The sequence below is a fragment of the Scyliorhinus canicula genome, chromosome 9 (genome assembly GCF_902713615.1).
Source record: "Scyliorhinus canicula chromosome 9, sScyCan1.1, whole genome shotgun sequence".
In the NCBI taxonomy this organism is placed as follows: domain Eukaryota; kingdom Metazoa; phylum Chordata; class Chondrichthyes; order Carcharhiniformes; family Scyliorhinidae; genus Scyliorhinus; species Scyliorhinus canicula.
Genome location: NC_052154.1, coordinates 28,730,330 through 28,754,479, shown reverse-complemented (window position 1 = coordinate 28,754,479; position 24,150 = coordinate 28,730,330). Strand labels below are relative to the sequence as shown.

Sequence of the window (24,150 nt, the reverse complement as noted above, 5' to 3'; positions counted from 1 at the left end):
TGGTGCACAAGCGTTTCAGGACCCGTGCCCCACGGGCACCCCATCATCCGACACCAGCGACGACCAACCACTACTCGGCCTGGACTTCCAGTGTAACCTCCAGAGCCTAACCCTGAAATTCGGCGGGCCCCGACCATCCCTCACTGTCTGCGGCCTCGCGACCCTAAAAGTGGATCCACCTTCCCTCTTCGCAAATCTAACCCCAGATTACAAACCCGTCACCACCAGGAACAGACGGTACAGCACCCAGGACAGGACCTTCATGAGGTCCGAGGTCCAGCGGCTGCTTCGGGTAGGCATCATCGAGGCCAGCAACAGCATGTGGAGAGCCCAAGTGGTAGTAGTTAAAACTGGGGAGAAACACAGAATGGTCGTGGACTACAGCCAAACCATCAATCGGTACACGCAGCTCGACGTGTGCCCCCTCCCAAGCATATCTGATGTGGTCAATCAGATTGCACAGTACCGGGTCTTCTCAACGGTAGACCTCAAATCCATCAACCACCAGCTCCCCATCGGTAAAGCGGACCGTCCATACACGGCCTTCGAGGCAGACGGTCGCCTCTATCACTTCCTCAGGTTTCCCTTCAGCGTCACCAACAGGGTCTCGATCTTCCAAAGGAAGATGGACCGAATGGTTGACCAATACGGTTTGCGGGCCACCATCTGCGGCCATGATCAGCAGGACCACGATGCCAACCGTACCAAATTTCTCCACAGCGCCACTCTCCTAAACCTCACCTACAACAAGGAGAAGTGCGTGTTTAGTACGAACCGCTTAGCCATCCTCGGCTACGTGGTCCAGAACAGAGTTCTGGGGCCCAATCCCAACCGCATGTGCCCCCTCATGGAGCTCCCCCTCCCCCACTGCCCCAAGGCTCTCAAACGCTGCCTGGGGTTCTTTTCATACTACGCCCAGTAAGTCCCAAACTACGCGGACAAGGCCCGCCCACTCATACAGTCCACCAATTTTCCTCTGACGGCCGATGCACAACAGGCCTTCGCCCGTATCAGAGCCAATATCGGCAAGGCCGAGATGCATGCAGTAAATGAGACGCTGCCCTTTCAAGTGGAATGCGACGCATCAGACGTCGCCCTAGCCACCATCCTCAATCAGGCAGGCAGACCCGTGGCATTCTTTTCCCGCACCCTCATGCCTCAGAAATTCGGCACTCATCCGTCGAAAAAGAGGCCCAAGCTATCATTGAAGCTGTGCGGCATTGGAGGCATTACCTGGCCGGCAGGAGATTCACTCTCCTCACTGACCAATGGTCGGTAGCCTTCATGTTCAATAACACACTGGGGCAAGATCAAGAATGATAAGATCTTGAGGTGGACAGTCTGCAATGCAGTTCAAACCAGCACAGGCTTCTGGATTCTTCTACTTGAATTAAAGGTACATGCTGCTTGCCTTAAAGACACATGTCCATTAATTATCCATGGATCAAAAATGTAATGACAAAATTAAAAAAGGGAAATAAGGGAATAAACAGTGAATAAATAGGAAAGACCTTATACTAGTAAGATTCCCCAGCGCATCATTGGGGTATCCCTAAATGCAACACTGGGGAACCAGGAAGTTATGGACCAATGCTGCTGGCACCTTGTATATAAAAGATAACTTTGTGGATGGAAAGGAGGACAGTGCTAAAGGAATATCAGCTTTTTATAGCTCAGAATCAAGAAGGGAAGTCAGCTGCTGTTAATGAGAGATAAGGGCCACCGAGGTTTAGAAAATGTATTTTTTAGGCCCTTTCTTCACAGCCACAGTAAAATGTTGAACAGAAAATTTCACTCCTTGAAGAGAATGTGCTTCAGACCATTTTGTGTAGGCAAGCTTTTCATGTGCCATTTTACTCAAATTAGGGAGAGCAACTTTCACTGGAAACTGCTGGCACTGCCTACCCTCTGAATTGCTGACTCAGGCTGTGCCACATCAACCCATTTTTTTTCCAATTCTTGCAAATGGAGCTAAAATTGCTTTTAAGTGAAATTAAGTTGCAGCCACATATACAGCATTTCAGATGCATCCAGAAAGCAAAATAGAAAACATTGTTTGTAGCGTTTAATTCATTCATCTCCCTCCTATTATACCATTACTGTTATACCCTCAAAGAAGATAATATTGATCAAATCTTACACACATGTACCAAACACATTAATCAGATGCTGCTGATTTTTTAAAATCACTTCAGACTTTTAATAACTGTATTTTCAGAATGCTCTACATCTCCTCAGGAAATCAAATGCCCAGATGATAAATTATGATCCCATAAACTGGCAATAATTACCAGAGCACAGATGTAAATATGCATAAATCTACTAAGACAGAAAATAAAAATGACATGGTTTGATACTATATTATTTATTGACTTTGCAAATCATTAAAAAGGTACAAATTTATATATTTAAAACATTTGACTTAAAAAGGCTATAAGTTAGAGTTTATGCATTGTGTATATTAAAATATGAAAACATTGATATAGGAGCAGATTATTCAGCACAGTGAACTTGCTCTAAGATACCTGTTTTCCATGACAATTCCATTTTTTAATCCTAATTCCCTACCAAATTATTAGGTATATAGGAGAATTGTACCCGATTTCAAGAATAATGTTTGCAAATACTAAAATTCTAGCTATGAATTACAATCCTACGGCAACTTCCATAACTGTGGAAGCAAATCACAAGTGGGTTATGTCAGGGTTTTTCAAACTGCTGGTCGGGAATCGCGAGTGGATTACGGGTGGGTGTCAGGAAGATTGCGGCAGTCCCGATCGCGGGAGAAGCGCCCAAAATCGACTTTTAAATTGAGAATGCCCGTCGCAGTCGGCTTTTAAATGGAACATAAGTCTTCTATTGGCCAGGTGGCACTGCCAGGCTGGCTGGGGTATTGTCAGGATGCCTGGCTAGCTGTGCCAGGGTGCCCAGGGTAGCACTGCCAAATGTCTGGGTCTAAGGGGGTCCATGCCCATGAAAGGGGGGGATGAGCGGGATATGAAGAGTGGAGTGATGACAGACAGGTACGAAGGAGCCCCATAAAAGTCAGGGGCGGTTAAGCGTGGGTGGCCACAAAGCGTGAACCCCAAAGTGGAGTGGGTAGGCTGAAAAGATGGGGTCCTCAGTGACCCCATAGTGGGATGTCGTCACTTGGCGGGGTTTGAGGTAGTGCTCATATATGTGGGGGAGGGTGACATTTCCCAAGGGTGGGGGGCATGGGGGGATTTGAACCTCATTTAGAGATCGGTGCACCCTCTCAAAATGGCAGCCTGGTTGCTACAGAACCGCTCTCACCGATGGGTTCAGCTCTCCAGTGATGAAAAAAATTTCTAAGTGTGGGCTTGGCCAGGCAGAAACTCCCCAAGGCCCAGAAAAATGGCTAAATCTGATTGAATAGCCGCGGGAATCTCACCCAAAAAGCCAGCAGGAAACTCTCCACCAAACTCGCCTAAATGACACTTCAAAGTTCTTTTTGGTTGAATTCTGTCCTATATCTTTGTTAATAGTTCCAAGAGTAAATAAAGACATAGGGCGCGATCGATTCTCCGGAAACATTTCTAAGTGTGTTAGCGAGCGGGAATTGCCACGAGTTTCACAGCGCTCGGCCCAACGAGGTTGGCAATGCTATTCAACGTTAATTGGTCCACTTAACAATGCCTCATGGGTTTCTCGCCCCAAATGTCGGCTCTCCAGCTGATTCGCCGAGACTGCGCTCAGCAGCCTTCCACTGACAAGATCGAGCAGCACTTAAGCTGCACTTGCTCAGCCAACGCCAGACAACACACAACAATGGAGCCGAGGAGACCAGCCCCAAGATTCGGGGATGCTGACCTGGAGAGGCTCCTGGATGCGGTGGAAGCCAGGAGGGATCTCCTGTTCCTCCGGGGGTCCTGGAGGGTCAGCCACAAGGCAGCCAGTGCTGCCTGAGACGAGGAGGCAGCAGCAGTCAGCGACGAGGTGGTGACAGCAGTCAGCTTGGGTAGTGTGACCAGGTGGACTGGCCTCCAGTGTCAGAAGAAGGACAACGACCTACATATGGTTGCATGAGCGAGTAGACACCAGTTCCCCTCCCCCTCCCCACAGGGAGATTCACCCCCCAACTCTCCAAGCAACCCCCAGGTGAGCCACAGTCAGAGTAAGGCACTTACTGGATTCATGGACCCAGCTGGATGCTGAGTCTCTGGAACAAAGTTATCCAGAGCTAATGGAGATGATAGAGAGCAGCCAAGACATTCAGAGGGAGATGTCAGTGTCACTCCAGCACACACATAGCAGCTTGCAGGAGTCCCAGAGGCTATGGGCGCAGGAGATGGCGTTGGCAATGAGTGGCACCGAGGCCAACACTGCTAGGGTGGTGACTGCCGTGGAAAGCCTGGTGCACAACGTCGGCACCATGAGTGAAAGTGTCCAAGGCATCACGCAGTCGGTAACGGCCATGGCTGAGGGTCTTGGCAGTATGTCTTTTTCGCTGGGGGATGTCACCCAGTACCAGGCCAACCTTGATGAGGTCTGCGGGACATATCCCACTCTCAGATGGGCATAGCCAAGGCACTGAGGAGCTTGTCCCAGTCGCAGCTGGGCATTGCTGAGGCGCTGTGGAGCATGGCCCAGTCAGTGATGAGCATCACTGAGGGTGTCAACACAATGGTGCAGACATTGGGGAACCGTCAGGACTGGCAGACTTAGATGGTGCAGGGGCTCAAACCAGCTGCCCCTCTATCCCAAGGCAGTCCTTATGGGCACCGACTGGGATGGGGGAGCGCTGAGGGCCAACCGGGAACCATCCCATGGGGCGGCGACGGTGGTCACCAGCTCTCCTGGGTTCCACCCCTCTGATGAGGCTGCGTCTCGGGGTCAGCACATGGGACAGGGCTGCGCGGTTGTGCATAAGCTGTTGACAGGTGAGCCGGGGCCCTCCAGCCCCAGATCCCCGGCAGTGGCATCGACGGCCATGAGACGAGGTAAGCAGCTCTGGCTTCCTTCACCTCGGATGTGCATCCTGGGGAGACACCTAGATGTAGTGGTACAGCTAGGAGGGCCAAGCACATCGAGATCACTGAGGGTACCGGGCGAGGAGGGTGGGGTGAAGGGGGTGCGGCACCATCGGGAAAACGGGGGCCTGTATTGAACAATAAACACCCTTGTGCACAACAAATAGGAAGCCTCTGTGAAGTTCTGCTGCATGCAGGTGATGGGTGTGAGTGAGCACTCAGCAGAAAGGCAGGGGTCAGACTATGGCACAGATTGAGGAGCACCTGCACCCAGCTCTCTGCGGGTTATCATCAACCCCCTGCCCTCAAGTGTACTGCAGTGCACCACCGGAGCGGTCGAGGCACCAGAACCGGTCCTTCAGGAGTCTAATGCACAGCTCAATGACCTCATGACCTTGTTATACTTGGTATCCGCTTCGGTCTCCGGCCTCTGTACTGGCATCATGACACAGGTCCTCAGTGGGTACCCCTTATCCCCCAAGAGCCAGCTGCCTGTCCTAGGGTGCCCCTTGAAGAGGCTGAGGATGTCTGACTGCCCCAGGATGGAGCTGTCCTGCACACTCGCCGGGAAGCGTGCACACAAGTATATTATCTTCATCTGGTGGTGGCAGATAAGTTGTATGTTTAGGGATTGGAACCCCTTTCTGTTAACATAGGGCACCCCCAGATGGCCCGGGGAGCGCAGGACAACATACGTGGCCCCTGGACCTGGGGCATCCCGGCGATGGCGGATAAACCTGCTGCCCGGGCATCTTGCTGGGTTTGGTCCATGTCAAAGATTGTACAAACATTGCTCTGTAGCCACTGACTCTATCCGTCTCTCTGGCAGCTATCTAAGGCTGATCAGGAAATAAGCTTCGATCACATATCTGTGCTATTACTAAGACTGCCTGTTTCCTAACCTGTAACATCACCTGACACTGCTTCTGCCTCAGATCTCATACTGCTGAAAACCTCATTCATGCCTTTGTTACCTCTAAACTTGATTATTTCAATGCATTCCTGGCCTGGCACCACGTTTTATCTTTCATAAACATGACACTGCCCAAATCTGCACCAAGTTCTCTTCACCCATCTCGCTGAGCTTGTTGACCTATGTTATCTACCAGTAAAGCAATACCTTGATTTTAAACCTCTCATCCTTGATTTCGACTTCTGCATTCCCAATTTTAATCATTGATGGCAGTGCCTTTAACTGCCTTGGCCTGAAGTTCTGAAGTAGTTTCCCTAACCTCCCTGCCTCGCTAGCTTGTTTTCTTCCTTTAAGGCACATCTTAAACATACATCCTCGATAAAGCTTTTGGTCACCTGATCTCAGAGCCTTTCTGTGACTAGGGTGTCATATTTTGTTTTATAACAGACCTGTGAAGTGCTTTTGGGGTTGTGACAGAGAGACTGGTCAACAGCCTTTAAAAATCCTGCCGGCCCTCGGTAGACATTAGGCCTATGAGTGTTCAGGACATGTGCACACATTCAAAAAATGTTGAAGGGGAATATTTGGCGAGATTTAGCGGTATTTGGAAATGGAGGCAGAGAGCGGCTGAGGGAGCAGTGGAGAGCAGACACACGCACAACCGGGATTCTAGTGACTTCGCTACCAGCACGGAGTCAACGAAAAGCGACCCCAAGTCAATGTGGTATTAACACTGACTACTCCAGAGCCCTGAGTGAGTGAGAGAGGGAAGTGAATGTTGGGAGATACGAACCGTCCTTTGTCAATGATGGTTAAGCAAGCTCGGAGTGAAGAAAATGATGATGAACATCTGTTCTAAGATTGTGACTGTGACGTGCCTCAACAGATACAAATAAGCTCTGTAACAAAATCAAATGGATACCTGACGAGGATGAGAAGTTAAAGAAGTTGGTAGGAAAGGTACAGTTGAATTGAGACCATAGCTCATACCTGTAAGTCATACCGGTTAAGTTCTTGTTTTGTGTTTGATTAATTGTTTGTTATTTTGGTCTGTAATAACGTCTTTGTAATAGAACATAGAACATTACAGTGCAGTACGGGCCCTTCGGCCCTCGATGTTGCGCCGACCTGTGAAACCATCTGAAGCCTATCTGACCTACACTATTCCATTTTCATCCATATGTCTATCCAGTGACCACTTAAATGCACTTAAAGTTGGCGAGTCTACTACTGTTGCAGGCAGGGTGTTCCACACCCCTACTACTCTCTGAGTAAAGAAACTGCCTCTGACATCTGTCCTATATCTACCACCCCTCAATTTAAAGCTATGTCCCCTCGTGTTGGTCATCACCATCCGAGGAAAGAGACTCTCACTGTCCACCCTATCTAACCCTCTGACTATCTTATATGTCTCTATTAAGTCACCTCTCAGCCTTCTCCTCTCTAACGTCTGAAAAACACTCGTCTGGGGGTGCGGCAAGTTCTGGCCAGAAGGAAAAAACAGTTCAGACGTGTATTATTTTTTCCCCTATTTTACTTTTTTCCCTTTCTGAGGGAAGTCTTCAGTACTATTGCCGGAATATTGTCAGCGTCCAGCGCCTTCAGCTGTTTCTTCATATCACATGGAGTGAATCGAATTGACTGAAAAATGGCATCTGTATAAAGCACGTGTTACACAGCTCGGCCCGGAGACCTAAAGGTTTGGTCATGTTCTTTGTATCCATTTTTGCTATGTATGTTTTGTTTCTCATGACCAAATGTATCTGCAAGAGAATGTCACAAAGGCCTAAAATGATGCCTCTGTATTCATTTAAACAAATACCTCCACAGGATATAAGCCTATATCCCATTACTATTAGCCCAAAGTGCTTGTAACTCTTCCAAGGCTTGCCCATTCCAGTGTTGAAGGCTAATCCTAAACAAAGGGACCGTCAAAGGCAATTGTGAATGTGTTCCTTTTAGCTTTTATTTTATTTTATTTTCCTTTTTGCTTTACTTTCACTGTGATTCATTCTATTAGGTTTCAAAGAATCAAAAGTTGGGACTGATAGAGTATTGATTTATTCATAGTTTTAGGTGCTAGTTGAATGCATGTCGCTGAGAGCTAAAATTATTAAAAGTACCTTGACTGTGGGAATTCAGTCATTGTTTCACATAATGAATAAGTAATTGTATTCCAGTGTCTTGTCTGTGGGAATCCAGACATTGTTTCAGTCATTGTTTCACATTATGTATTAGCCATTGTATTCCAGTGTATTCAGCACTAAGGGTGTTCTCAGCCTTATCAACTAATCAGTTACACAAGGTCTCCGGGCTGAGCTGTGTAACATGGAACGTGTGAGAAACATATCCAGTAATTTTCCTGAGACTGCGCATGCAGATGCTGAGCTAGCTTTTATAGGCACCAGTTAATCTTAAGTAGTGTCCAATGGTTTGATTAACAAATCATCCTCTAAGTCAGTGCTTCTCAAAGTGTGGTACGCGTACCGGTGCCGGTACGCGAGCCATCGTCTGCCAGTACTTGGAGTGTTTCCAGAAAAAAAAGAGACAGTAATCCTGGATTGGCTTGTTTCGCTCACCGGTCCCTGGCACATTGAAAAAAAAAACTGCCGGTCCGCCACATCAGATAGTTTGAGATGCACTGCTCTAAGTAACAGACATTCATTTGGACAAACTAGGAGGGCCTCAGCTGAGAATCAGAAACCAATGAGCGTGAATGAGGGGTTAAATCAGAGATAATATATTGTAATTTTTTTTGCACTCTGATTTGGAATATAAATAAACACCTTTGGATGAAGGTGGCATTGCATGCTTTGCCACCATCAATATTATATCATTTTTAGCCCACCTTTGGGCCCACGTTATCCTCACCAAGCCTTGGGTGTGACATTTGGTGGCAGCAGTGGGATGGCAAACCTCAGAGTATTCCGGCCCTATAGGTAGGTCTCAGCTATGTTCTAGCAAAGGCCGGCCTGAAATGGATGAAGATGAGGCCTGGGTCAGGGTAGAAGAAGCAGTCCCAGAGATCCTGGAGCAAGACCAAAGGTTGGAAGGAGCCACTCTGAGCAGGCTGAGCTGGTGATCTTTTTTATGGGTGTTCATCACTGCCCAGAAGGAAAGAGAGGAGAGACTGATGGAGGAACTCAGCTAGAAAACAGCAATGATGTCAGGCCCACATTGTCCTCCATGGCAACATCCAGCGGTGTGGTCAGCGACAGTGATAGTCCATGACAGTTGGACAACTTTTCGTGGGGTTTTCATTCCATGAGACCATAAGTCATAGGAACATAATTAGGTCACTCAGCCCATCGAGTCTGTTACGCCATTCAATCATGGCTGATATTTTTCTCATCCCCATTCTCCTGCCTTCTCCCCATAACCCCTGATCCCCTTATTAATCAAGAACTTATCTATCTCTGTCTTAAAGACACTCAGTGATTTAGTCTCCACAGCCTTCTGAGGCAGAGTTCCACAGATTCACCATCCTCTGGCTGAATAAATTCCTCCTCATCTCTGTTTTAAGGGATCGTCCCTTTAGTCTGAGATTGTGTCCTCTGGTTCTAGATTTTCCTCCAAATGGAAACACCCTCTCCACGTCCACTCTATCCAGGCCTCGCAGTATCCTGTAAGTTTCAGTAAGATCCCCCCTCATCCTTCTAAACTCCAACGAGTACAGACCCAGAGTCCCCAACCAGCCCTCATACGACAACGTTCCACAAAGTAACATATATTTGGTGCTCTGTTCCTGGAGGTATTACATAAGAAGAGCATGCAGGATACTTAATATACAAGAGATATTTATCTGTTGGCTGAGTATTAAGTGTCACAATAGGAGAAGCAGCTAATGCATACTAAAATCCAAATGCCTAATCATTAATGCATGAAGAACATTTTATTTTCAAGGAAAAGACATACTGCACACTAAACTGGTTATTTTATATTCTTCAAGAGCTATACCCAGTCTTCTACTTTTACAGAATAATGATTTGTTATACTTTGTAAACCTGTCCCCATACTTAACAATTCTCATTTGGAGACTGTAGAAATTAAGGTTTTTTTTAGATGACCAATGATCAGATGTTATCAAATCAAAAGTACGTGTAAAACATTATAATTTCTGTCACTTCAATCCATCAGTGACACTTACAGAACAAACTGGGTGCCAACCTTTATCTACTTAAGAACATATATTTTCGTAAATGCATCTAAGCAAAAACATTTACATCATACTAGATATAAAATAACTTGTTCCTGAAACCTGCTAATCCAATTAATTTAATGAGGGAATACTCCTTGTAACACAGCTAACCTTTTAAGACTTTTTAAAATTACTCTTAATTGGAACTCACAGTAGATTTACATGCAAAATATTTCTCTCAAAACTAAAAGAGCTAAGTGGGGTCCTAACAGAGGTCTTTAAGGTTATGAAAGGTTTTGATCGAGTGGATACAGAGAGAATGTTACCTCTCATTCGGCAGAATATCCATCAATGTAATTTAATCATCAAGAAATCCAACAGTGAATCAGAAGAAACTTCTTTACCCAAAAAATGGTAAAAATGTGGATTCTACCACAGGGAGTGGTTGATGTGTACAGGATATTGCATTTAAGAGGAATTTAGACAGGCATCTGAAGGAGAAGGGAACAGATGGTTACGATGGTAGATTTAGAATAGATGAAGAAAGATGAACGAAGGTTCAAGTGAGCATAAATATTGACAAGGACTGTTTCTGTGCTGCACATCTTAGTTAACCTACTTCATTCTCACAGTTATATCTCACCTAACGTTTCCCTGTCACAAACTTAAAAACATTAATCATGTAATGGTCGCGTTGCGCTTAAGTGAGAGTGCGATGAGCACCCTAATGGTGTCTGCTAGCAGGCCAGGCAGCTAGATGCTAGAGGATGCGGCAGTGGCAGCTCAAGGCGGCGGCCATGTGCTGAGCCTCACCCTGACACTGTGGACCCGGCTGCCCATCAGGCCAGGGAGAGACCCAGAGCGGGAGACCTCCGATGGCCCAAGGTGTACAGGCGTCGCTGGTCTTTCGAAGAGGTGACGGATAGTGGGTGCCGCAGATGGCTCCGCTCAACAAAGAGACGATGCAGCACCTATGCCATGCCCTTGCGGTCTTGGTACCACGTGGAGAAGGGGAGGATACCCGCTCTTGGTGGCAGTCAAGGTCACCACAGCCCGGGACGTTTACACATCAGGATTCTTCCTGGGATTGGGCGGTAACAAGTGCAGCATCTCATAAGCTAGAGCCCACAAGTGCATCCATGAGGTCATAGATTCCATGTTTGCCCGGGCAGCTAACGATATAAACTGTGACGTGGACTAAGCCCAGCAAAATACCCGGGCAGCAGGATTCTCCATTATCGACGGGATGCCCCATGTCCAGGGTCTAAACGATGGCACGCATGTCGCCTTGTGCTCACCGGGGCATTTGGGAGTACCCTACACCAACAGGAAGAGGTTCCACTCCCTGAACATCCAGCTTGTGTGAGACCACCACATGAAGATCATGCACGTGTGTGCACGCTTCCCAGGGAGTGCACACAACAGCTACATCCTGGGGATTGAGCGGGAACATGTGCAGCATCTTACAAACTAGAGACCACAATTGCATCCATGAGGTCATGGATTCCATGATGGACATCTTCGGCTTCTTCGGGGACCACCCCAGGATGCCTGGTTGGCTCTTATGGGATATGGGTAACAGTTTAGGACCTGGCTAATGATGCCAGTATGGAGGCGGCATGGTAGTACAGTGGGTACCCCACTGTTGCTTCACAGCTCCAGGGTCCCAGGTTCAATTCCCAGCTTGGGTCACTGTCTGCACAGTGCAGTGTCTGCAGAGTGCAGAGTCTGCACGTTCTTCCTGTGTCCGAGTGGGTTTCCTCCGCGTGCTCCGGATTCCTCCCACAGTCCAAAGACGTGCAGGTTAGGTGGATTGGCCTTGCTAAATTGCCTTAGTATCCAAAAAGGTTAGTGGGGTTATGGGGATAGGGTGGCCTCCTTCTGCAGTGTAAATTCTATGATTCTACGATCGATGTGGAGACCTGGTACAACATGCTGTCATTGAGAGGTGCGCTGGACTCCTCAAAATGCGGTTCCGATGCCTGGACAACTTTGGTGGTGCTCTCTCATACACCTCCCAGAGGGCTGTTCGCTTTGTGGTGGTCCGCTTGCCCTCCACAGCCTGGCACAGTACTGGGGCAACGTGCTGGAGATGGAGGGAGAGGAAAATGTGGCCACCAAGGAGGGGGAGGGCGAGGTGGCGCCGGTCTGAGGGGGGCTGGAGGACCTGCAGGACCAGCCGGAGGATGGAGGACAGGCAACAGCGGCAGGGGTCCGGCAAGCCCGGAGTGGTGGAACATGGGGGAGCTGGTGGCCACCATCCCCACTCCATACGTTGGGTCCGGGTTTGATTCCAGCTGCCACTCCTCCCCGTTGGTGCCCCAGGGCTCCACCTTGGGATGGAACAGCAGCTGGATCGAGTCCCGGCAGCCCCTGCGTCATCTGGGTCTGCCAGCCCTGGTGGCTCCCCAATGTCTGCACCATGATGTTGACGCCCTTGGTGCAGCTCCTCAGTGACAAGGACACGCTGCAGTGCTTCAGCAATGTCTACCTGCGACTGGGACAAGCTCCGCAGCACCTCGGCTATTCCCATCTGAGCGCAGCTGATTCCTCAGGTGAATGAAGAGGTGGGTTCCACAAACACATATATAGACAAATTCAAAGATGCAATCTTTGCATCTTGTATCTTTGAATTTGTCCATATATGTGTCTGTGGAACCCACCTCTTCATTCACCTGAGGAAGGAGCTGCACTCTGAAAGCTAGTGATTTGAAAAAAACCTGTTTGACTTTAATCAGGTGTTGTAAGACTTCTTACTGTGCCCACCCCAGTCCAACGCTGGCATCTCCACATCATAATTCCCATCTCCCACTCATCAAGTTCCTCCTGGCACCGCATCAATTCCCCCACCGATTTGGAGATTCTAGCAAGGCCCCAGCCATGGCCGACACTGTCTGCGCCACGCCTTGAACACCTCCACTCATGCTGCTGACATTGTGCACCAGGCTGTCCACTGCGGTCTCCACCCTAGCTGTGTTGACCTCGGTGCCATGCATTGCTGGTGCTATCTCCTGCCCCTGTAGCTCTTGGGGCTCTTCCAATCATCAATGGACCTGCTGGAGGGTCGCTGACATCTCTCTCTGAATATTACGGCTGCATCCTAACGTTTGCATCAGCTCCGGGCAAACCTGGTCCAGAGGCTCAGCATCTGACTGAGACCCAGCTGGGTCCAGGGGTCCAGCAGATCTCCGACTGCTGTCTCGCCTGGGGGTTCCTGCCTCCACCTGATGTGCATCAGCAACTATGAGGTGCTCACCAGATTGTGCCCCAGAAACCTGACCATGAATGATGCCCACCGAGGTGTGTGAATCTGTGCTGGTGGATGACAGGGATGACAGTTGTGCCGCGGTTATTATGGTGGCATCCTTGGAACATCCTCCAAGGTGTTCTCATGGGAAACAGGAGGGGGTTGAACCACCCCGGTTGGGCCAGTACTGTTGGCTGTAGGTCCTGCGGGAGAATGAACACATAGTCAGTGAAAGGGATGGGTCAATCTGTATGGCATTAACAACTCATGTATGACAGGTCACCTGGGTGGCAGCCAGTGGATCCTCACCTCTGCGCCCTATGCCAACCTCCACGTTGGTGACTGACCTATCCTTGGCCAAGCTGTAATGTGCATGGTCCATTCCTCATAGGGGGTGAAAACCCTGATGTCCGGCACCCCACCGTCCATCTGGGCACTCTCCCGTCGGTTGTAAGCCAATGTCTCCTGCGGTGACAAAGAAGGGGGCATCGTTGGCCGCATGCGTGGTTACTCGTGCGGGGGGTCCATTGGGAACTCACCCGAGCGGCCCGATGTAGGTCGTTGACCTTCTTATGACACTGGGTGCTGGTCCTCCAGGTTACGCTCCCTGGGCTGATGACCGTTGCCACTTCCTCCCAGAAGGCGGTGGCTACCGTGTGGGTTGACCCTCCTGGATCCTTGGGGGAACAGAACATCCTGTCTGGCTTCCACCGCTTCCAAACGTCGTCCCAGGTTGGTGTCACCAAAGTGTGGTGCTGGTCCCCGTGTTGGCGTGGCTGTGAGTGGAGTGGGGTTGGCTGTGCAGGAGAAGTTTGGTGCCGCTGTTACTTCTTAGCGGGGGACTGGCGAGGATGGCCCAGTGCGCATCAGACCGCGAACCATGATTTGCGGTCTGAATCCCGTGGGACACCGTTAAGTGGGCCAATTAACATTTTATAGCGACGACGGCCTCGCGTCACGAAGCTCGTGGCATTTCCTGCTCGTTGCCACACTTAGAAACATTTCCATTTAATCACGCCCTTGGACTCTTTGTCCAAGTCATTAATGAAGGTTGTAAATAGCTGAGGTGCCAGCTCTGATCCTTAACTATAGCTTACTAACTTGAAATGCCCTAATAATCTCTACCCTTTTCTTCTTGTCTTTAATCTCACCCAAATCTTACACCCCAATCCATGAGCCCCCATATTGTGTATAAATTTGTTGTGTGCACCTTATCAAATGCTTTTTGGAAATCCAAGTAAATTACATCAACTGGTTCCCCTTTATCTATTCTACTCATTACATCCTCAAAATAATTCCAATAAACTTGTCAAATATGAGTTCCCTTTTGTAAAACTATGTTGCCTTTGGCTGATCATACAATGATTTTCTTGCTGACTGATGCCAGACCAACTAATCTGTGGCTCCTAGTTTTCCTTCTCCCTCCTTTCTTGAAAAGCTACATGACATTTGTTGATTTTGAATCTGCTGGGACCATTCTTGAATCTATGAAATTTTGAAGAAGTATAACCAGTGCATCAACTATCTCTGCAACAGTCTCTTTGGAACCCTAGGATGTAGGCCATCAGTTCCCAGGGATTTATCAGCTTTTTGTCCCCAAGGTTTCTCCAACTTTTTCTATGCCTTATGCTCTTCACTCTTATTAGCTCCTTGGTTACCCTCGATTTCTGTCATGTAATTTGTGCAGACAAAAAATAATTGTTCAACATCTCTTCCATTTCCTTATTCCCCATGATATTTTTCCTGCCTCCAAGGGATAAACATGGACTTTAGCTCCTGCAGTCTTTTTTATATACTTGCAAAAGCTCTTGGATAGTTTACTGCTATATTCTATTTTTTCCCTTCTTATCAACTGTTGGGTTGTCATTTGCTGGTTTCTAAAACAGTCCCAATCCTGCTACTCAATGGCACATGAGAAGACTCCAGGGAACCTTGGATGTCCAGGACATCCAGGACTGGATAAGGAGGAAGATAAAAGTTTTAGAAAGTCCAAAGGGAGAAATTCAACTTCGGCCCAAGAGGAATATAGGAAGTGCAAGACGGAATGTCAGAAAGCAATGAGAAGACCAAAAATGTGCCATGAAAAATGACTTGCGAGGAAGATTAGGAAGAATCCCAAAATAGTCTGTAAATACTTTAAGTGAAGAGGTTAACCAGTAGGGCCGATTATAGACCAAGGGGGCAATCTGTGTGTGAAGCTGCAGGACATTGCTAGGGTGTTAAATGAATACTTCTTATCGGTCTTCATTCAGGAGAAGGGTAGGTACAGAATTAAGGAAATGGGACTTTGAGCAGTTTGACATGGGAAGTGAGGAGGTATTGGAGGTTTTGACAGGCTTAAAAAAGACAAATCCCCAGGCCAGGATGAATTGCATCCCAGACTGCTGTGGAAGGTGAGGCAAGACATTGCAGTGGCTCTGATGCAAGTTTTAACTCCGCTCTGGCAATGGGGGAAGTGTCAGAGGACAGGGGAAAGCTCAGGTCATTCCACTTTAGAAGAAGGGTTTTGGAGATAAACCAAGGAATTACAGACCGGTGCCTCTCACGTCACTGGTAGGGAAACTATTGGAGAAAATTCTGAAGGAGAGAATTAATTTCCAATTGGAAAAACATGGGTTGATTAGGGATAGTCAGCATAGCTTTGTCAGAGGGAGGTCATGCCGAACAAATTTTGATAGAATTTTTTGATAAAGTGACCGAGTGTGTGGATGGAGGAAGTGCAGTTGATGCAGTTTCCCACTGCCATTTAAAGCTCAATTAAGCTTTGACTGGCAGTGGGTGGGACTTGCATCCGGCCTAGGAAGGAAGACCTGCCTTAAAGAACTGTGGATTATCGACTGCTCTCCAACCACTCCAGGCATAGCACTGCAGTGGCCAGAAGAGATATTGCAGCGATCTGCCTGGAACTGGGGTCCCGGGAGGGGATGGTTGGTGCTCCACCTCCACCCACCTCCCTGCCTATTGAAAAAGTATTCACCCACTTGCCAGTTCTGCCCATGCGATGGCCTAAAATTCGCACAGGAAATATAATATTCCGGGCAACAGGGCAGATGGTTCCTTCAATTGGCTCCATAATTGTTGGTGGATGTGCTGTCGATCTGATCAAAATATCGCACGGTGTGGGATGACGTTGGGATGCACACCCAACATCGTCATGCGCTATTTTATACTCTTCTGAATCAGGTGCGCATCTTCCCGGGAAGTGTAAAATTCTACCCTCTATCTAAGATATCTTTATCCCGCTTGGTTGCACAACATATTGCTGCAAGAAACTGTCAATAAAGCATTCCACAAACTTAGTTTCCAGACTACCTTTGTGTGATGATTGTTCCTTTAATGCCAACACAATGAAGTAAGACAGCTATGAGGCTGCTGCACAACTCTTAATAATGAATACCGTTTGTGTTCATTAGTGAAGTCTATGTAAGTGCATCTTTACACTTGACCAATTTGATTTGTTCAGCAAGCGCCCCACAATTATTACATTGCCTTTGTTACAAGCTCCAATCATTTCTTGTTCAAAGCTCTGTCCAACAGTATAACAACTGTCAAGGGACCTATAATTACTCTCACCAGCATTTTCTGATCCTTGCTATTCCTACTTTCTGTTTCCACTTCTTGATCTTCTGTGCCATGATCCTTTCTGACTACTTTTGTTATCAGGACAATTCCTCTTTTTCCATTCTGTCTGTCTTTTAGGAATATTGTGTACCCTAGAATATTTATTTCTCACCTTGTCCACCTTGCAAGAGATTATTATTAAACAGCCAAATTGACCATCTCATTTTGGTTTAGTAGATCGCTAATTGCCTGAACTATAAGGCTTGATATATTTTCTTAAGTTTAAAATAATTTTTGATACAGAAAACATCATCAGTTTCCAAACCTACTTCACTATCAACCCACTGGGAATTTAACATTATTATTCTGCTACTGTAGCTGCATTCTACAAAAAGTAACATCAAACACTTCAGAGTACAGAATGCAGACAGAATTTTATTACCCAAGTACCTGGTGGCTGCATGGAATGGAGTACTGAGCAAATTTCAGCAGAACAGGAAATTGATTTTGAAAAACAAAGCAATAGTACACAAGTCAATCTAAAATACAAGTGTCTTGGCTCAGACATAACAATTGGAAGCAAAGTGTTTACAGTCTGCTATGGCAGCATTTTCTGAACAGAAGAAGGTTCATCTGCCTCTTTCTACCATAGGCCACGACAAAAACCGGCAATAATTTCCAATTTGTCTATTTATTTTGGAATGAATGTCTGGCATATACTCTAATAATATTGTCATTTCTAGAACTATCAGGCTGCAATGCTTTCAATTACTCGCAGTAATCATAGGGCTGGATTCTTTCACCCTGCCCACCATGAGAATGCCACGGGCAAGACGCCAACTAATGGAAAAATCCATTGACCTCGGGCAGGATTCTCCGGTCACCAGGCGAACGCGGCCGGAGAATCCCGCCCTATTATAATTTACTAATTTTAAAATGCCACATCAGATCAGAAATATAAATGTGCTTTGACAAAACTGGAATAAATACTTATATCAAACTCTTACTTCACAAATGTAGATATTATGTTTTATGACGCTTTGCTATGTTTTGAACTGAAGCTGTTAGTTACTGTTGCTGCAATTCTCCCATCAAAATATTGAATGTGACGCTTGCAAATGTTTTTGCAATCTTGCTCTGATAAACAGCCTTTTATCCCAGAATACTGCATTCAGAAGCATCCATCACCAAAATGTGAATTCCAATTAGTAAATATACACTTGTACCATTGTTAATTATTCCTTAATATATTGTTATTATATTGCTCTATTACAGAACAGTGGAGTTACCTTTGTCTGGAGCTCTAAGACTTCGCTTTGTAGGGCCTGAGTCTCAATCTCCAGTTGGCAGATTGTCTCCTGCTTATGTTCAGAAATCTTCTCAGCTGACTCCTGAGCAATGTGTAGAGATGACAGTTTTATATTCAGCTGCCTTATTGTATCTTGGCATTGGTCCACCTACAACAGGGATAAGATGTCCACGTTATATCATGCCATATATGAGGCTTAAAACAAACCAAAAGATTTGAAATTGTTAAAAAGATATATTATGAATGAGGAAAATAACACATCTGTTATGATATTTTATTTCTTAAATCAGCTAGCTGATACATCCCCAATGTTACATCATGGGGTTTTCTCTATGAAATCATGGATTAGTGGAGTTCCTTAGTCCACATTTATGTTAGAATTCTGGACCAAGAACCCAAGTTTTTGGCAAGATCTTGTTAGGAACCAGTGACGTTTTGGTTAAATGTAGACAAAGTTTGATATTCATGGTACTTGCTAAGAGAATAAAGCTACAAGATTCCATGAGTTCTGAAAATCAAAAATAACATCTACAAGATTGGAAATATAAAACAATTGACAACATCTATCTCATACTCTAACATTATGGGCAGCACGGTAGCATGGTGGTTAGCATAAATGCTTCACAGCTCCAGGGTCCCAGGTTCGATTCCCGGCTGGGTCACTGTCTGTGTGGAGTCTGCACGTCCTACCCGTGTGTGCGTGGGTTTCCTCCGGGTGCTCCGGTTTCCTCCCACAGTCCAAAGATGTGCGGGTTAGGTGGATTGGCCATGCTAAATTGCCCGTAGTGACCTTAAAAAAGTAAGGTTAAGGGGTGGTTGTTGGGTTATGAGTACAGGGTGGATACGTGGGTTTGAGTAGGGTGATCATTGCTCGGCACAACATCGAGGGCCGAAGGGCCTGTTCTGTGCTGTACTGTTCTATGTTCTATTCAGGGTTAATATCAGGTAAATGTGAACTATCTGGCAACTTACAGTTGAACATACCACACTACACTATATGGAAGATGCAACCAAGACAGATACCATGGATTTGTTAACAACACCCACAGACACCATTAAACACAGTGAGTCAACCAATCTCATTGAAACTCTGTCTCTCTCTCTCTCATGAGGTTTCTAGTGTTTGCCATCAAAGATTTTGCATTGGACCTCTCTCCAAAATTCGCTCCAACACGAATGGCCCACCTTGCAGCATTTCAATCTCATCTCCTAAGACTCCATTTCCTCGATTCCTGAGTTTGCCTCCCAGCACTAACTTACAAGTGCAACTTAAGCTCTTCAGCCACACCGAGCATGACACTACTGCTCCAAAGTGTTTTTTGGCTCAATGCCCCCCAGCATGGAGTAACCAACGTTCTGCTGCCTCCTTAGACTACCAGGGGTTCTCCTGAGTCCTCTTCAATTGAATAGGTTTCTCTTGAACCTGCTCAGATTGTCAAACTTCTCCAAGGCCCTCTTTCATGATCAGGGCTTCTCTTGAACGCTCACCACTCAAAGCCCGCAAACTGCAGTCAATGTTCGGTTTACAACCACTTTCTCTGCTACTCTAGCTTAACTGGGACCACTCCTTGTTCCGTCCCTGCTACTTCTCCCTGGAAATCTTCTTGATTATGGCTCTCTGCTCATAGTCACATGACCTAATTTTCAGACCAGTTTCTGGCCCGAAGGACACCAGATTTTGAATATGCCACCTGTTTCTAGCCAATGCATGCATGAAACCCCTGATGCCCAACTGGACCTCCGCTCCACAAGAAGGTAAATTGGATTTTGTCACAATTTCCCATTCTCAATATCTCTGACTTGAAATCCTATGAGTGGTCGCCATAAAATGCTCCTTTCAGATTGCCTTCAGATATCAAATTTAGAATGCAAAATGCTTTGAAAGGGCAATTAATGGATACTGGGAACTGTGCAGATAAATCTTGTTCTAAGCATTATCCAGAAAGGTAGGAAGCAGATTCAGGTGTATTATAAAAACAACTTACACAAACTGAATGTTGGAATGCAGGTATTTTGAGCCATTTTACTGTGTCACCATGTGACCTGCAGTTTCCTTACTAGAACTGCAGTAATGTCAGTGATGAACACTCAGGGCACAAGTTACTCGAATGGACTAAGATGTCATCTTCTATATTTTTAAAATAAAATATATAGATGTATACTCATTGTTATCTCTAAAATTTCAAACTGGACAAAGACCTAAAATGGCTGAATCTATGTGTCTGTGACTCTCGAACAAAACAAGCTACCCGTGAGTATCAGGGAAACTCTAACACTGAAAAGCCAATAACGAATCCCAGTGGGCTGTCCAGATTAATTCAGAGAAAACTATACAAAGGCATTTTGCATTTCATAACCCAGGCTGGTTAACATAGGTCTGCTCAGCTGTTATGACAAGGGGAGCCTTTGTCCTTGAGACCAAGGATTGGCACCGTGCGCCTGCGCAAACAGAAAACGGTATGACAACTGTGATAGGAACGGCACGCAGGGACCAGGGAGGTCTGAAAAGGGATAGGGTTCAGAGAGGTGCCCACAAATGGAGAGAGGACAGGGATAGGTCGCAGTCAAGAAGAAAGAGTACAAAAGTAGGGATGTTATGCTTCATTTATACATGACACTCAGGAGACCACATCTGCAGCACTGTGTACAATATTTGTCTCCTTTTTAAAGGAAAGATGTAAATGTGTTAGCAATGCTAATTAAACTACTAACAGGAATGGGCAAGTTGTCTTGTGAGGAAACATTGGGTAAGCTAGACTTGAATCCATTGGAATTTAGAAGAATAAGAAGTGACTTCCTTAAAATACACCTTGTCAGGGTGAATGTGGATAGGATGTTTCCTCTTGTGGGAGAATAGAGAACTAGAGGCCATTGTTTAAAAATACATCACTGCTCATTTAAGACAGACGAGGAGAATTATTTTCTCTCAGAGAATAGTGAGTCTTTGGAACTCCCTTCCTCAAAAACCAGTGGAAACAGAGTATTTGAATGATTTCAAGGCAAAGGTAGATCGATTCTTGATAAGCAAGGGGTGAAAGGTAATGGGGGATTGATGGGAGGTTACAGTCAGATCAGCCATGATTTGATTGAATGGCGGAGCAGGCTCGAAGGTCAGCCAGTGTGGGCTGTGAAAGCCGGCTGGCATGGTCCGCAAAGGCCGGCTGACGTGGGTCGTGAAGACCGGCCGGTGTGGGTCGTGAAGGTCAGTCGGTTAGTAAAAGTGGGTCCCAGGAAAAAAAGTTTGAAAAAACACTGACCTACAAGACTATTTATCTTTGTGTGCCTATCTCATGCAAAGTCAACTCCATCAGAAAACTGAATTATACAGCATCAGTTTTCGACCTGCCGACCTCCAGGTAGAAATATCTATAATTAGACTTTGATTCTGGACCTCGGTGATATTTACTTTCTCTGTGGTCTCTGTAGTGTAAAACCTTCTTTTCTCTATCCTCCTTTTACTGTATGAATGTTGTGAACTGTCATTTCACATTTTGAGTGTGTGCAAGTAAACTACCCCTTTGAGTTCATCCAATATCAGATTTGCTGTGGGGTTAATTGAAAATTGCATCACGCCAAAACCGAGGGGCTGGGAGATATGTTACTGTTTATAAAGGGGGAAGCAAATCAAAAGCACCTTTCTGTTTACAGACAGATAGTGAGAGGAGAAATTAACGCTGTTTAAATTAACCACCCCTCCTGTTCGTAACATTGCCATTATTAAGCTGTCCAAAGGACACAAATGAGATTTTAAATTTAATTCTCCCATAAATGTACTTTGCAAAATTTTTTATTTACTTTTATTATTTTTTAAAAATGCATTAAACCCTGTAACCATTTTGGGTGAAATTTATCTCTTGACGTCTAGCATTTCGATAAGGATAGTTTGGGGTGAAACCTGTGGTGGATCTCCACTCATAGGAATATACATACTGATTGCACAGTGTCATTTACACACTATTATGGATAAGTATATTCAAATGAGGCAGTTTTATGATCGTATAACACAGGGGTGGGCAAACTTTTCCATGCAAGGGCCACATTCAGAAATTCACAATTTTAAAGGGCCGCATAGTATATTAAGTAAAATAATTACTTCACCCGGTTATGATTCTGGGCGCCTCATATAGAACATAGAACAGTACAGCACAGAACAGGCCCTCCGGCCCTCGACATTGTGCCGAGCAATGATCACCCTACTCAAGTCAACGTAGCCACCCTATACCAGTAGGTAACCCAACAGCCCCCCCCCCCCCCCCCCCCCCATTAACCTTAAAAAAAAATTAAAATTTTTTTTTTTAATGACTTGGTGGGCTGCATAAAGACCTTTGGCGGGCCGCATGCGGCCCGCGGGCCGTAGTTTGCCCACCCCTGGTATAACACTATGATGTGGAAATTTACATGTCACGTCCAAACTTTCCAGAATTGTTATCCTATGTTTCCACGAATGTGTCTTTTCATTTCTTGTTTTTTAAGTTACATATTAAAATGTTGACATTTCAAATGGAAACACGCTGAAAGTTAAGTAATTCACAGTTGATAGAACTCCTAATCAGAATTATCAACCAATAAATTCAGTTCCTCATTTTTCAATGAATTACAGCACTGAAGAATCTTTGTCCCATTTATCAGAAGTCTGATCATTTTACTGAAGTCCGAGAGACTGTGTGGTTATTTCCCTCCTTGCACAGGTGAAGCATAGGCACGTTAAAGGCCATAAGCTGAAAACAAAAGCAAATATAATTTAAAATATAAGTGACCTCCTCTGTGGCTTCATGATAGCGTGTTCTGTACTCTTGCAGCTGTCTCTCTAAGCTGTGGATTGCCTTATCGCTGGTCACTCTCTCCGACTCTGCTGATCTGAGCTGCCGATTTAGATGTTCAATCTGCATCTCATATTGAAAAATCTATTGCGTGCAGGAGAGAAAAAGAGCAACTTTATTACAGAGGCACTTCCGCATCAACTGAAAATACATCTTTAATAATTAGGATACACTATCCTTAATAGATTCAGATAGCAGTGAAGTCAGGCATCAACAATGAAGCCTAAAATGTATGTGGTTCTTCGCAGTTTTTAGAAAATAAATAATAATAATCCTGCTGCTTTTTAATCAAGATATTTCTACATTCAACATTTAACAAATACTGCATGTGCTCTGTGAACATTTTTCAGATGCGGAATGCATGAATTACTAAAGGGGAAATTGTGGAATTTAATAAACATTCTGAACAAAGTTATCTTAATCTTTGGTCCAAACGGTTAGGTTAGTGATAGTTTCACATGTTTTGTTCAAAAATATATTTTCAGTACAGCATACTCAATCAACATCCTGGGGGTTACCATTGATCAGAAAGTGAACTGGACTAGCCATATTAATACTGTGGCTACGAGGGCAGGTCAAAGGGTAGGAATCATACGGCGAGTAACTCACCTCTTGACACCCCCCCCCCCCCCCCCCCCCACAAATGCTGTACAAGTATCATGTGAATGTCCCTTTAAGAAAAGTGTGCTTTATCAAATGGCTGCAGTGATGTAATTGTGTGGGTGGAGCTGAAAGCTCTTTTTGGCTCGGTGTTTAGTTTTGCTTTCATTTGGAGAGCTGTATTCAAAGCAAGCAGAAGGGTAATGATTCTCTTTCCAGAATGTCTTCCGCTCACTTGATGATTTCAAAGTAATACCTGTTTCTGTAGAGAATTTAAACCTGCTGTCTTTATTAAAAAGAGTTTAACTTATGGATGTTGCTCGGAAGGTATTAAGGGTTACCTATAAAGTATTGTATCTGTGGGGTAATTTGTCTTGGTGGTTGATAAGATGTTTCCTGTGAGTTTATAAAATGCTAACTGTGTTCATCGAATAAACATTGTTTTGTTTTTAAAATACTTAAGGTCTCTGTTGCATAACACCTGGAGAGTGGACACTTGTGCTCCCATAACCAAAATTTATTAAAAGTCATGGGTCAGCTGAACTCCATGATATACTTTGGAGTTTTCTAA

The 24,150-nt window shown here is 45.6% G+C and overlaps 1 protein-coding gene across 4 annotated transcripts in view; it reads right to left on the bottom strand.

The window, feature by feature from the left end:
* LOC119971178 (myosin-3) overlaps window positions 1-24,150 on the bottom strand; it is a 1,049,419-nt gene that overhangs the window by 353,767 nt on the left and 671,502 nt on the right. For all 4 annotated transcript variants that reach the window (XM_038806379.1, XM_038806381.1, XM_038806380.1 and 1 more), the window contains 2 exons: window positions 22,917-23,063; window positions 18,140-18,307 (listed from right to left, as the gene is read on the bottom strand). In XM_038806379.1, the coding sequence (XP_038662307.1) occupies window positions 18,140-18,307; window positions 22,917-23,063 (315 nt within the window). The remainder of the gene's footprint in view (window positions 1-18,139; window positions 18,308-22,916; window positions 23,064-24,150) is intronic.